Source organism: Salvia hispanica, chromosome 2 (assembly GCF_023119035.1).
Source record: "Salvia hispanica cultivar TCC Black 2014 chromosome 2, UniMelb_Shisp_WGS_1.0, whole genome shotgun sequence".
Lineage (NCBI taxonomy): Eukaryota > Viridiplantae > Streptophyta > Magnoliopsida > Lamiales > Lamiaceae > Salvia > Salvia hispanica.
Window position 1 is genome coordinate 35,777,162 of NC_062966.1, and position 14,224 is coordinate 35,791,385.

Sequence of the window (14,224 nt, forward strand, 5' to 3'; positions counted from 1 at the left end):
TGTCTCGTGCGGTTTTCTTCATATATGACGTCATTCATATGTTTGTGAAAAGTATAGTATTATTCAAAAATTTCATGAATTTTCTTTTTGACAGCTTGTTAAAATAATTTATCTGATTTATTCTCTTGTAATATAATGATCCCAACTAGTTAATAACAACAATTACCATATTTAAATCCAAACAAATAAATTGCCTATAAATAAGTCCAATCATAGTTGACAAAAAAAGCCCACGCTCATTGTGGTTGGTTTTGCAATTCATTGCAAGCTTAAATAATTAAGAAACAATAGAGTATAGTAAATTGAACTATGAATATATGGATATGAATTTGAACTTAGTCTAACATGATAATAACCCTAGTCTACATGAATTTTGGTGTTTAGAAAGCTCAATAGTAAATCGATCGTTTCATAGACGAGTATTCGTTTTCACCACCCATCCAGTCAAGGATACTCATTATAATAAAAGAAATATCGAAAATAATTATCATTTATCTTGTGACTTAAATCTTGACTCGAATCTTCTAATATATTGATTAACATTTTACTAAGTTTCATAGCATCAAAGGACAAATTAATACTCCGCTCGTTTCTTTATAATTGAGTCATTTTTTCATTTCGGGAAGTTCCATCATAATTGAGTCATTTCCATATATAGTAATTTTCTCCTCTTTCTTATTTTACTCTCTCATACTTTATTCTCTCTACTTTATTCACTTTTTACTTTATTCTCTCTACCTTTTTTCTCTTTCTTACTTTTTTATCTATTTATTTAACACAGTCAACATTCATTTCTTAAACTCCGTGCTGAAAAGTTCCGCCTCAACTATAAGGAAACGGAGGGAGTATCATGATATCTCCCCTTTGATGATGACACTTCAACCTCACACAATTATAATGTTGTCAAAATTATTATGTCAATCATTAAATTCGTTAGGAATATTTAACCTCTATATTAGTAGTAAAAGTATCTACTAATTTCAAATTAAGCAAAAGGAGAAAGGTTTAAGCATTGTCGGACAGAACACGCAAAGAAGCAAAAAATAAGTAGCAAAAACATTATTCCTATTTCCAATCATACAATCTCCATTTCTAAGCCAAGTTTCTTTCTCTCTCTACCTTTCACTTCTTTTGCAATTTCCACCGGATTATGGAATAAATAATCCGAGCTTCCGATTTTGTTGCCATCGTATTCTCTCGTAGCTCGTGAACCTGATCATTTCTCTGCTAATCCGTGACTGTTTCACGGAATTCTAGAATTTTTGTCGACCTTTTAAGTTACTGATCTGTTTGTCTCGTGTCAGAGTAGTTTAGTTTCGAATCGAGTTTGTGAGAGCTGATGTTTTGCGTGAGTGGGGAAGATGCAGCGGAAATGCAGTGTGAAATGCGGAGTGATTGATTCGTGTTGGTGAATGATGAGAGGTTGCGGATTTTGAAATGCTGAGCCCTAAATTAGGAGCTCAGTCGGAGCGGATGAAGCGGAGGTCGAGTTCGGGAAATTTCATCATAGGTGGAAGCGGAAATTCTTCGCGTTTCTCTTGATTGCGATTTGTTTCGCGACGTTTATGCTGATGGAATCGGAGTACAGTAAGATCAAAATGCCTTCGTTCATATCTCCGCCGCTGCAGAAGCCGAAGATTGCTTTTCTCTTTATTGCTCGGAATCGGATTCCTCTCGACATTGTTTGGGATGTATTTTTTCAGGTAATTTTTGGCATCCTCTTACTATTTTGGGAAGTTATTATTTTGGAAAAGAGTTTAATCCAGTTATTGCTCTTTTAAGAAAAATTGGTACTTAGCTTAAGGCTACATAAATCAGTTTCCTAATTCGTTGCTTTTGATGACTTGGGGTTTTTTAATTTATTTTTGTATCACAATCTGACTCTGCTGTGATCGCTGAAAGACTAATAATAGCAAAGATGCATCTGTTACAAAATTCATTGAAGTTCGAATAGTAGTAGTAATATTTTTGTACGAAACTGAGAACGTTAATTAATCTTTTCGCAAATACTACTTACTAAAATGAGTAAATGAGTTACCTCCTTGAATTTAGCGAGTTGCAAATTTATGAGTATAACGCAAGGTAATTGTATTTTCATGAATAATTTATTGATGCTACTTTCACATGTATGTGAACTCTTTTCCCCTTTATTAAGGTATCAGTTATTTGAATTGATATATTCCTGAACAAAAAGGAGACGAAGGATGAGTGTTTATCACTTTTGAAGATGTTGAATATTTTAAAAAGGAGACGAAGGAGACGAAGGAGTACCTGATTAAAATTTGAAGGACCGAATTCATATATGTTGTTATGCTTTCATTTAAACCAGTTCATTGATTAGGGTGATGTTTTATGATTTTGCCTTATTGCTGTACCTTTGTTTCCGGGAAACATGAGAAATTGGCTATTCTGCTGGGACAACTTTTGACTGGTGAACATCTTACATATAATGTGATGTAATTGGAAGTATACATCACACTTACTTGCTTGGGATGATTGTTAACCAGTTATGGGTGTGTTAAACCTATCATCACATGATGATCAAATAATTACTGAGACGTAGTAGTGATGATAATGTTGTCTTTACCGTGAAAAAATTTCTTTGACCCTAAATATTATAGAGATCTTTCACTTCAATCTATGGAACCTTTTATGTTATTTGCAGGGTGATACAGAGAATAGATTTTCCATTTATGTTCATTCAAGACCAGGGTTCTTGCTGAATGCAGCAACGACGAGATCAAAATTTTTCTTAAACCGTCAAGTGAATGATAGCATACAGGTCTGGTTTTGTTTAATAAATTACTTACTCAGCAAAAATTATTTCAGTTTCCTGATGTACTACTGTTTTGTTTTTCGATATTATGGTATTGGTCATATATCTAAAGGAATTAAAGTGTATAATCTGTCACTCTTCTAGTCTTACTTCGGTTGGTATGTTGGCTGACTTTATATAAGAACCATGCGGTCTATTTTTTATTCATATTTGAAGTGATATCTAGCTACTGATGCTTTATTAGGTAGATTGGGGAGAAGCAAGCATGATCCAGGCGGAGCGTATTTTGCTTCAAAGTGCACTGATGGATGCTTTCAATGATCGGTTTCTTTTCCTTTCAGACAGGTAAAATCTCATTTTTTCTGAGATAATAAGCCCCCTTATATACTTTTTCTGTATCTGTTTTGGCTTTCTTGGATTTATAAAAATCTAGTGTCTTGCATTTTTAGGTCACAAAAAGATGAGCAACTCATCTGTGTTTATTTTTCTGTTGCAGCTGTGTACCTCTCTATAATTTCAGCTACACATATGACTATATAATGTCAACCCCAAATAGCTTTGTGGACAGGTAATGATGATACATACATAGTCCTTGCTCTCCTATTTACCTGTTAAATGATTGATAGTTTTTTATGTTTTTTATTGTTTTCTCTTGAGTCCTCTTCTTCCTAAGTTTTTTTATTTCCAGTACACAGTTTGTTGTGGATGTACGTATTTTGAATTTAATCAGCTTACGAGACCTTATCAATTATGGTTGCAGTTTTGCTGATAAAAAGGAAAGTCGTTATAATCCAAAAATGCATCCAGTGATTTCTATTGACAACTGGAGGAAGGGATCTCAGGTGACTCATAATTTTGTACTTCGCAGAGTCAAACTAGTTTCACAATACACTGTGACAAGAGCAGCTACGAGGATTTGTATTTCTAGCTTATAATATGTCTTTTATTATTTGCAGTGGGTTGTTCTGACCAGAAAGCATGCCGAGGTTGTAGTTGAAGATAAAACTGTATTCTCTATGTTTCAGTTACAATGCAAGGTTGGTATGATGAGCATTTCCTTTTGCATCGTGTGATTACGAGCTGAATATATTTTTGGTTGCATGATTCTTTTACCTTCCATGTGTTGTAGTATTTGTTTTAATTTGAAGTTATTTTCTTCGCTGCATACTTTAAATGCCTTGATGTTTTAACTGGTATTTGTCTAAATAGTCTTTACTTCCTAAAGGGGTGTTAAATTTAAGTGGTAGATTAGATTCTGAAAACATAGGATTGAGCATTTGAAGGATTACACGATCAAACAATCAATTTTTAGAAGTAAATCTACGTCCCGGAGAGTACGTAAGGTGAAGACCTCATGAATACGCAACAAAGGGCAAAAGATCTCCATAGCTGGGTAGATGGCTCGACATTGTTTGGCCCGTCAAAGTTAATAATGGTGGATTAACCTGTATTATTTTAAGCTATCTAAGCTGTCATCCAAAGTTAACACCCTCTAAGGGAATTAACTGATCAAAGGTGCAAGGGTGATTTAACAGAACTCATAAAGGATATCATCTACCATATTTTGATGAATAAGGCCTCGAGTCAGGAAAAGTTTATATCTACTGAAGTCCTGGCATGTGAATTTTACAGGCAGTTAGATGTTGAGGTGCTTAATATCTCTATGAGCATACTTTTTGAACTATGCTTGCTACTTTTCATAATATTCATTTAATCGTTAATATCACCAGAGGCTACATAGATATGTTTTCTGTATCAAGCATGATTTTATTTATATTTCTGTTTTTGACTTGTTTGTTTTCCTTTCCTTACGAAAACAGACAAAGTCATTACCTGAATTTTGGCGAGACCGTCACATAGTAAGTCCTTACTTCCTCTCACCCATCAATTGAAACATGATACATGCAGTAGTCATAAGTAGTAGTACCTATCGCTTCGTTTCAAGATTGTGGGTTTCTTTTTGTGATCGTTATCATTATTTATGGAGGATAAAAGTGTTAACTCTGTTGTCATTCTGCTTATGCAGCCTGCCGATACATCTGCTGAACATAATTGTATACCCGATGAACACTACGTTCAAACCTTGCTCACTGTAAGCTGATCTCATTGAAACAAGCTGTTAAATTTTATCCATTGCTTATCATTTCTTTGTTCAGATAAAAGGCCTGGAAGGAGAAATCACTAGAAGGTCACTGACTCACAGTTCTTGGGATCTAACATCTTCAAGGGATCCTCATAGGAAAGGATGGCATCCAGTCACTTACAAGTTGGCCGATGCTACCTCCAGTCTTATCCAGTCCATCAAGGTAATTTTCGTGCTGTTTTGGTTATACTCTGATTCTTCTTCCTACATATTTCCATTTCATCAATCACTGAAGCCCGCACGAACCAACTCTCGTCCCTTGAATAAACTTTCATTTGAAGGTTAAATAATGAAGCCTTGTATCCAGCTTGATCTTCCCTAGAAACTTACTTATTCTAGGGCACATTAGTAGGGGTGAATGATATATTTCGCTGTCGGTGTTGATCTATTTCTTTCTTTTTGCCTAGAAGACTGAAGTAAGCAACGAGTCTAGTTGCAAATTATGCGATTCACTAGACCCTGCACAGTTGAAGATTTGAAGTTATATCCTCTTTGACTATGCTCAGCTTGTAGAAAACTGTGTTGTTTTTTAGGTTTCATCTCGGCATTAGTAGCTTTGTGGAATTGCTCAGTTCATAATTTATATCAGTACCATGAATGTATGAAAAAACTTACGATTCTAAATTGTGAATGAAGTCGATGGGAAAATAGGCAAAAAAAAAAGATTGAGGCTTCATAATTCATATACGTATTTTCTTCTGCAGGCCATAGATAACATCTATTTCGAGACTGAGTACAGAAGAGAATGGTGCACTAGCAAGGGGAAACCCTCTCAATGCTTCCTTTTCGCCAGGAAATTCACGCGGCCTGCTGCCTTGCGTCTTCTCAATATGGTGAGTTCATTCTATTTTCATTATGTTCATACATGGACAATAATTATAGGTGTCATGCATAGCAAGAAACATGGCAATGAATGAAAATTTACGATCCCTCTGTCAAACGTGTTGTTTGTGGCTACAGTCTGCTTTCGGATTTTCCAGACAAGCTACAACTTAGAGCATAATATCGCGAAGTAGACCATGGATTAGCAACCGGATATCATACATGTGAATAACCTAGTGAGTCATCCATACTGATTATGATCAATATCGAAACGAGTTGTATTTTGTGCTGAACTGTTCTAATAAAGGCTGTTTTATGACTAATATCTTACTTATATTCCTGTGAGATGTCAATATAGGGTGTATTCTTAGTTTTCTGGGTTGTTAGCATGATCAGCCTCAAATACTTATTAATTGTGCAGCAATATTAGTAGCCATCTACAGTATTCTGAATAATTCTCCCACAATTCATTTTGTTAATTGTTTGGAACACAGCGTTCATCCGCAAATACAATATACCAACCATTAGATAAAATAGGAATATGCAAATAGATGGTGTGAGATTATATTAAGCTGAATATAGTGTTTCCACGGGGTGACAGCAAGGCTCGTAAACCAAGACTAATTCTACGTATCACTCTCCGGCAGGGGCAAAGCCAGGAAATTGCACAAGAGGGGACAAAGAATTGTATATTTTGTCAACATCCCTTATAACTTTTTCTCTACAAGTTCCAGAGCTTTGGGTCTTTAACATCCAATGACTTTTTGTTTTCTTTTCAAAAAATAACTAGGTTTTATTAAATATTACTCATAATTACATGTCTGACTTTTCATTTTTTACCAAATGGGACAATAAAGGTTTTTCTATTAAAATACCAAGGGGGTAAAAGTAATATAAAATACACGTATTATAGTGATGGGGAGTGATCAATTGCTAACTCATCATTTAATTGCTAACTACAGCTAATTTAAGGCCATAGGATTTTAGAAAACGTGTGGTCTACAATTTGCCACGTATAATTTTATTTTTATTAATAAAATTAAAAAAGATAAAAAAAAAATTCCAAATTAGGGTTTTGAATGAAAATGTCAATATAGTGTTTCAAAAATATCAACACAATGTTTTAAGAATGTTAATTCATTGCTTGTATTGACATTCTACATGTATTATATTGACATATTTTATATAGTATGTTGACATTTATGCTTACGAAAAAATTAAAAATTTTCGAATTTTTTTTTTAAATTTTGACGTCGGAACATATGCATGTAGGATATCGTTGGAATCCTTATCTTTAATTTGATATATGTTATATGAATTTAAAGTTTTGGGATTTCTTTTAAAAGTTAGTTATAACTAAACATGTAGTTAATTGACATTTATACCTCTATTGATATTTTTTGGAATTAATCCTATGGTCTTATTGACATTTTTCGTTGATCGTATTGACATTTAGGGATTGATGATATAAGCCCTTAATTTGAATATCTAATGGCTATTATTTAAATGTAGTTAGTAATTAAATTATAAGTTAGCAATATAACACTCTCCTTATAGTGATATTATTTCTATATCTTTGTATAAATGGATAACTCAGGTGGGGCAATTGCCCCATGTATATATACACTAGATCCGCCCTTGCTCTCCGGAGATCAAATATGAGGTCGAGGCCATTATCTAATCGAACAATATTTATAAGACTCGAGAGTTCTATCTAATTCATGAAATCGAAGAATGCCCTAGTCACCATGAGTCCTTGACCAAGTGAGTATCTCTATTATTCTAATTCAAATTTTATACTTTGACCAAGTGAGTGATTCATCCTAATAGTAATAGGAAAAGAGATCTTAGCTACTGCGACGTGTAACTATCCAATACTCTTCTCGATTGCTTAAGCACTAATGCACATTAAATGAGTGGAAACATATCACAAGATCTCTCCAATCTCCAGTCCCATCAAATTAATTTATATAGATTTCATATCATTTTACTTAATTGAGGTATATGAATTATATAAAATAAGTACTCCACATAATAAGACTAATAATTTCGATTACACTTACAATACTTACTAACTTTTAGTTCTACAAAAGATGCATGCCATGTACTGAAAAAACAGTCATGAAATTAGAAGTATATATTGATTTAATAGTAGAATGGTTCAATTAATTTTTTAAAAATAATAAAGTAGACACTGTGAAATAGTCATTGCACCGTGGTGTCAATTTTTGCTTAGTCCTTATACGCTAACCGCAATTCCAACCGACACCAACGGCAATGATCGTTGAATTAACCACCGTTTAACGGTATTTAGCCACGTATTTGTATTTGTGCCTCCAAATCAAACGTCAACATTCCACCAAACTTTACTTACTAGAAGAATAGTCATTCCAATTAATGCGTGTGGATAATATAAATCTTTCATTAATTCCGTCGGCTCTCCTTTTTTTTCTTTTTCAATATTATATTACTTTATAAAATAGTACTTCCTCCGTTTCTTCATAACTGAGTTATTTTACTATCGTGCAGTTTTTTCATAGTTGAGTCGTTTTCTTATATGGTAATTTTTTTCATCTCTCTTCCTTTACTCTCTCTTACTTTATTCTCTCTACTTTATTCGCTTTATACTTTATTCTCTCTACCTTTTCATCTCTCTTACTTTTTTATCTATTAATTTAACACATCCAACATTCGTTTTTAAAACTCCGTGCCGAAAAGTTCCGCCTCAACTATGAAGAAACGGAGGGAGTAGTAGCTTCTAAATTATACGGAGTACAAGAGAACTAATTAAATTATATCTAAATCACATGTTTTTTAAATGAAAATATTCTTGTACTATAATATAGCATGCAGAGAGTTTAAAATAGGATTAGATTATATTTGTTCGATTTGTAATAAATTAGGGCCATCTGAATTATACTTTTCATTACAAATTTGAACTACTATATAATTATATTATCCATTAGAATTTTCCTCTTGACTAAACAAAATCTTTTAATCTCATTCTTACTCACCCCAACCAAACAAATAATCTCGGACCAACCAAAATCCAAAATTAAAGGACACTATTTTGTCAAATTAGCTGAAACACGTGCACATCACTTGTGAGCAGCCCATTGGCACAAGTGTAACTGAGGAAAATGGAGAACATGGTAGCTTAACGTGGGTGGTTGAATGATCTAACGGTCCAAATTAGATCTCAGCGGCGGCAGTTATAGTTAGTTAATCCTATGTTTGAATCAATCCCAACAAACACACATTACTTTGTTTAATAATTAAGTGCTGCGGATTATGCGACGTCCACGTGGCAGAGACTCCCCGCCGTGGTCGGCGGTTGGTGGGCCAGCGCCCTGACCTTGCCGCGAAAGAGGGCTGCGTTAATTTGTGGAGCCACGTTTAATTAAAGTTCACACGCTTTTTCATAAAATATTACTAGTATTGCAATTAATTATAGTTCACACGTTGATAAAATAATATTGAAATTAGAAATATTGCGGTTGAAATTAGTTTATACTTCACTTTGGTCTATCCTTAAAAATATAAATTTACTTTTATCTAGGAAGTGGACCCTATTAAGTAATACTACATCCGTCCAAAAAAATAGGACAGTTTGTGAATGACAAGAATTTTAATGTAGAATTAGTAAAGTAAGAGAAAAGGGAAAAAAGTAAGAGAGAAGTAGTGTTAGTGGAATGTGAGGTCCATATTATTAAGAGAGAAGGGAAAAAAAGTAAGAGAGAAATAGTGATAGTTAATTTCCTTTTTAGAAATGTGCTCTATTTTTTGTGGACAAACAAAAATGACAAATATGCCCTATTTTTTTGTGGATGGAGAGAGTATTATTTTTACTATTTTTTCTCTTCCTCTCTTTTATTTGCACATTTTCTCTCTCTTACTTTACTAATTGTGCTCTCTTATTTTACCAATAGTATATTAAAACTAAGGGATAAAACTCTATTTTCCTAAAATTAACTAGGTTGACCAAATAGTCGTATTGTAAAATGTTGAATACCTTTCTTATTAATTTTATACACATTGAATAAAATATTTTTTGAAATTAATGTAATTTGAACCATCTCTTCGTGTCGAAGGTAGCTCATTTAAATTGATAGCATATAGTATGTGGTAAAGATCGACAACTTTATTCCTATTTTATTTGGATTTTGTGGAAATGTTAAGTGAAGGTAAAGTGGGAGGGCGGATGCCCTCTCTTTTTGCACTACATGACGATCGTATCAATGGAAAATGAGTTTGTGAAAATGAACATTTTTAACTATAAATTTTGATTTTCTTAGAATATACTAGTTTATTATTTTGCAAATAGTGGATTTGTATGTTATAAAATAAATCAGAATCTACAATTTGATGAATTGTATAAAGGTGAGGTGATGGACAATACCTCATACATACGCCGTTATACTTGCTTAGGAAATTAAAATCCTAATTTAAGTAGGTGATGATGCAAATTGCAGGGCACTAAAATCCTAATATTACTATTTGAGAGAAAGTATTTTAAGAATAAACTAAAAATGAATTCGATTATTCGAACAATGCTCACAAAATACAATAAAATTACGTACATTAATGTGGCATATGTTCATGACATAAAAACCTCAACAAACGGAAAGAAATATAGCAAGATTCTTGAAAATATAGCAAGTATGTAATCCAATAATACGTGAAAAAGGTTATCTTTACGTTTAAAAAAAAGAGAGGAAACCTTTCTATTATTTGAAACACGATCAAAAATGCCCCTATCATTTAGTTGACACGAATAAAAGAATTATTTTTTTATTCCCCAATCGCCCATATAAAATCTAACAATTGTTTTCCCAATACCGTTAATGGACCCCAATAATCTAAAGCTCAACAATTAAGTTTATTTATCGCTGATTTTAATTTCTTATAACCATAAACTCATTGACATAGTAGTCTGATACCGATTGCTGAAAATATAAACGAAAATAATTAGATATCACTAAAGAATAAATAAAATACCAAAAATCGTACTACTAAAATAAAATAAGCTTGTATGAGAAGCTCTTTTAATAATTTAACCTATTTTAAATACAATCATTCTCTAATATCTATAATAGTACTACAAGTATTTTCACAGTAGATGATCTTACAAAATACTTTATCATAAAAAAGTCGAAATTACACCATTTATTTTAAAAAAAGGGAAACTGCAAGAAGAAGAATAAAGAAATGAGACTGGCCAATACCATAATTCTAGAATTTTAAAATTTAGCAAACATATCTATAGTCCTCAAATCCCAAGTCTAGAGCCACCTATATTTGTCAAAGTCATTACTCCAAATCAAGAAATTTCCTATAGAAAGTGACAATATAATATGGATAGTGTTAATTAATCACATAACCCCACACTACCGCTATTTTCTCCCAAAAGCTCTAATTTTCTAATAACAAAATCCAACCGTCCATTTTCATCATCGTTGAATCTTCTCCACTTCATCACTGTACAAACTTTGCCTATAAATTAAACCACCATTTTCCCACTCCATAATCCATTCATTCATCAAAAACACACATCACTCAAACATTCATTACACAAGTGTATATTGTTTACAAAATTCCCCCCTTTATTCCAAATTCCACAAGCCCTTTTTGAGCTGCTTGTTTGTCTATATAAACCTTCAATTCTTCCCTATCCTTCTTCATCAAATTAAACTCACATCACTTTTCCTCCATCTCTCAATCATCTCTTGACAAAAATGGCTCCGAGCTTGAGCAAGGGAGGCTCCAACGCCGCCGTCATCGTCGACGGCTTCACCAACTCCGTCATCACACTTGATGAATCCAACTTCATCGTGAACGATCACGTCATCCTCTCCGAGGTCCCCCTCAACATCACCGCGTCTCCCTCACCTTACGCGGTGGGAGACAAGGCGGGGGAGGCCGCCTCCCCCGGCTGCTTCGTGGGGTTCGACGCCGCGGAGGCGAAGAGCCACCACGTCGTCCCTATTGGGAAATTGAAAAACATCAAATTTATGTCCATTTTCCGCTTCAAAGTCTGGTGGACTACCCACTGGATCGGGTCAAACGGGTCGGATCTCGAGCGCGAGACCCAGATAGTAATCCTGGATAAATCCGAGGGCCCGGGATTAAATGAGCGGCCATATATAGTGCTGCTTCCACTGATAGATGGGAAATTCCGGGCCTCGCTCCAGCCCGGGATTGACGACTTCGTCGACCTGTGTGTCGAGAGCGGGTCGACCAAGGTGACCGAGTCGTCATTCCGGGCCGCGCTCTACATGCACGCAGGGGACGACCCGTTCACGCTGGTGAAGGACGCCGTCAAGGTGGCGCGCCACCACCTCGGCACGTTCCGGCTGCTCGAGGAGAAGACGCCGCCCGGGATCGTCGACAAGTTCGGGTGGTGCACGTGGGACGCCTTCTACCTCACCGTGCAGCCCGAGGGCGTGATGGAGGGGATCAAGGGCCTCGTGGACGGCGGATGCCCCCCGGGCCTCGTGCTCATCGACGACGGGTGGCAGTCCATCTGCCACGACGACGACGATCTCACGACGGAGGGCATGAACCGGACCTCCGCCGGTGAGCAGATGCCGTGCAGGCTGATTAAGTTCGAGGAGAACTACAAGTTTAGGGACTACAAGAGCCCGAACAAGGGCGGCCCCGGCCCGGATACCGGGATGGCGGCCTTCATCCGGGATATGAAGGATACCTACACGAGCGTGGACTATGTTTACGTTTGGCACGCTCTGTGTGGGTACTGGGGCGGGCTTAGGCCCGGTGTCCCGGGCCTGCCCGAAGCTAAGGTGATTGAGCCCTTGCTCACTCCCGGGCTTAAGACTACTATGGAAGATCTTGCAGTTGACAAGATTGTCAACAATGGTGTTGGCCTTGTTCCACCCAAATTGGCTGAGCAAATGTATGAAGGATTACACTCCCATCTTGAATCTGTCGGGATTGATGGTGTCAAAGTTGATGTCATCCATGTAAGTAGTATTTTTACTCGATTTTTCGATCTTTGCTATGTTCACGACTTAGTATTTTCCTTTTTGAGACGACTCACTTAAAAATTACATGTGTAGTTGTTGGAAATGTTGTGTGAGGACTACGGTGGTCGGGTGGAGCTAGCAAAGGACTACTACAAGGCACTAACGAAGTCGGTTCGGAACCACTTCAAAGGAAACGGAGTGATTGCTAGCATGGAGCACTGCAACGACTTCATGTTCCTCGGAACGGAAGCCATCACTCTCGGACGTGTTGGTACGTGTCCGACTATCACATTTCATTTTCTATTGCGTTTTTTCGACCATAATAATATAACACGTTCGATGTTACAGGTGACGACTTTTGGTGTACGGACCCATCGGGCGACCCCAACGGGACGTTCTGGCTACAAGGGTGCCACATGGTGCACTGCGCCTACAACAGTTTGTGGATGGGCAATTTCATCCACCCCGATTGGGACATGTTCCAGTCGACTCATCCGTGCGCGCTGTTCCACGCCGCGTCCCGCGCCATCTCCGGCGGCCCCATCTACGTCAGCGACTCCGTCGGAAAGCACAATTTCGAGCTGCTGAAGAGCCTCGTCCTCCCCGACGGCACCATCCTCCGCTGCGACCACTACGCCCTGCCCTCTCGCGACCGCCTCTTCGCGGACCCTCTCCACGACGGCGAGACGATGCTGAAGATCTGGAACCTCAACAAGTTCACCGGAGTGGTCGGCGCCTTCAACTGCCAGGGCGGCGGCTGGGACCGCAAGGAGCGGCGCAACCAGTGCTTCTCCGAGTGCTCCCGCCCTGTCTCCGCCAAGGCGGGCCCCAGCGACATCGAGTGGAAGCAAGGCGCGAATCCGATCGCCGTCGACGGCGTCGAGAAATTCGCGATGTATTTATACAGCGAGAAGAAGCTGATCGTCTCCAAACCCTCCGACACCATCGACATCGAGCTCGATCCGTTCAATTTCGAGCTCATCACCGTTTCTCCGGTGAAGAAACTTGCCGGATCCGTCCAGTTCGCGCCGATCGGGCTGGTGAATATGCTCAACACCGGCGGTGCGATTCAATCGGTGGCGTACGACGATCGCGCTAAATCGGTGAAAATTGGAGTGAAGGGAACCGGAGAGATGAAGGTGTTCGCGTCGCAGAGGCCTGCGGCGGTGAAGGTGAACGGCGGGAGCGTGAGATTTGGGTTCGCGGACTCCATGGTGGCGGTGGAGGTGCCATGGGTGAAGCCTACTGGAGTTTCGTTGATTGAATACGTGTTTTGATTTTGATTGTTGATTTGGGGAAACGGTGCCCTAATTGAGATGGAATTGGGGCTTTTAATTTTTAATTATTTTGGGTTTTTAATTGATTACTGATGTATTTCGTTTCAAGAAAGGATATGTATTTCCGTGTCATGGAATATAAATAATTTTATGCATAAGCTTTGATTGACTTGCTAATTTGCTACAATCATTCATTACAGTACGTTTTATTAGCATTTTTTGA

The 14,224-nt window shown here is 37.2% G+C and overlaps 2 protein-coding genes across 2 annotated transcripts; both read left to right on the forward strand.

Annotated features, from left to right (window-relative positions):
- Positions 1 to 1,454: 1,454 nt before the first annotated feature.
- Positions 1,455 to 6,117, forward strand: LOC125208526 (glycosyltransferase BC10; the record flags this gene model as incomplete). Its single annotated transcript, XM_048108160.1, has 11 exons — positions 1,455 to 1,703; positions 2,666 to 2,782; positions 3,021 to 3,121; positions 3,273 to 3,344; positions 3,537 to 3,618; positions 3,733 to 3,813; positions 4,597 to 4,635; positions 4,803 to 4,868; positions 4,933 to 5,082; positions 5,624 to 5,752; positions 5,880 to 6,117. Coding segments are annotated over 11 exons (1,122 nt in total), but the record flags the coding sequence as incomplete, so codon positions are not given.
- Positions 6,118 to 11,261: 5,144 nt separating this feature from the next.
- On the forward strand, positions 11,262 to 14,159 carry LOC125208028 (probable galactinol--sucrose galactosyltransferase 5). The gene is made up of 3 exons (XM_048107572.1): positions 11,262 to 12,721; positions 12,818 to 12,995; positions 13,073 to 14,159. Exons 1-3 carry the CDS (start codon positions 11,477 to 11,479, stop codon positions 13,999 to 14,001), a joined length of 2,352 nt encoding a protein of 783 aa, XP_047963529.1. The 5' UTR covers positions 11,262 to 11,476; the 3' UTR covers positions 14,002 to 14,159.
- Positions 14,160 to 14,224: the final 65 nt, after the last annotated feature.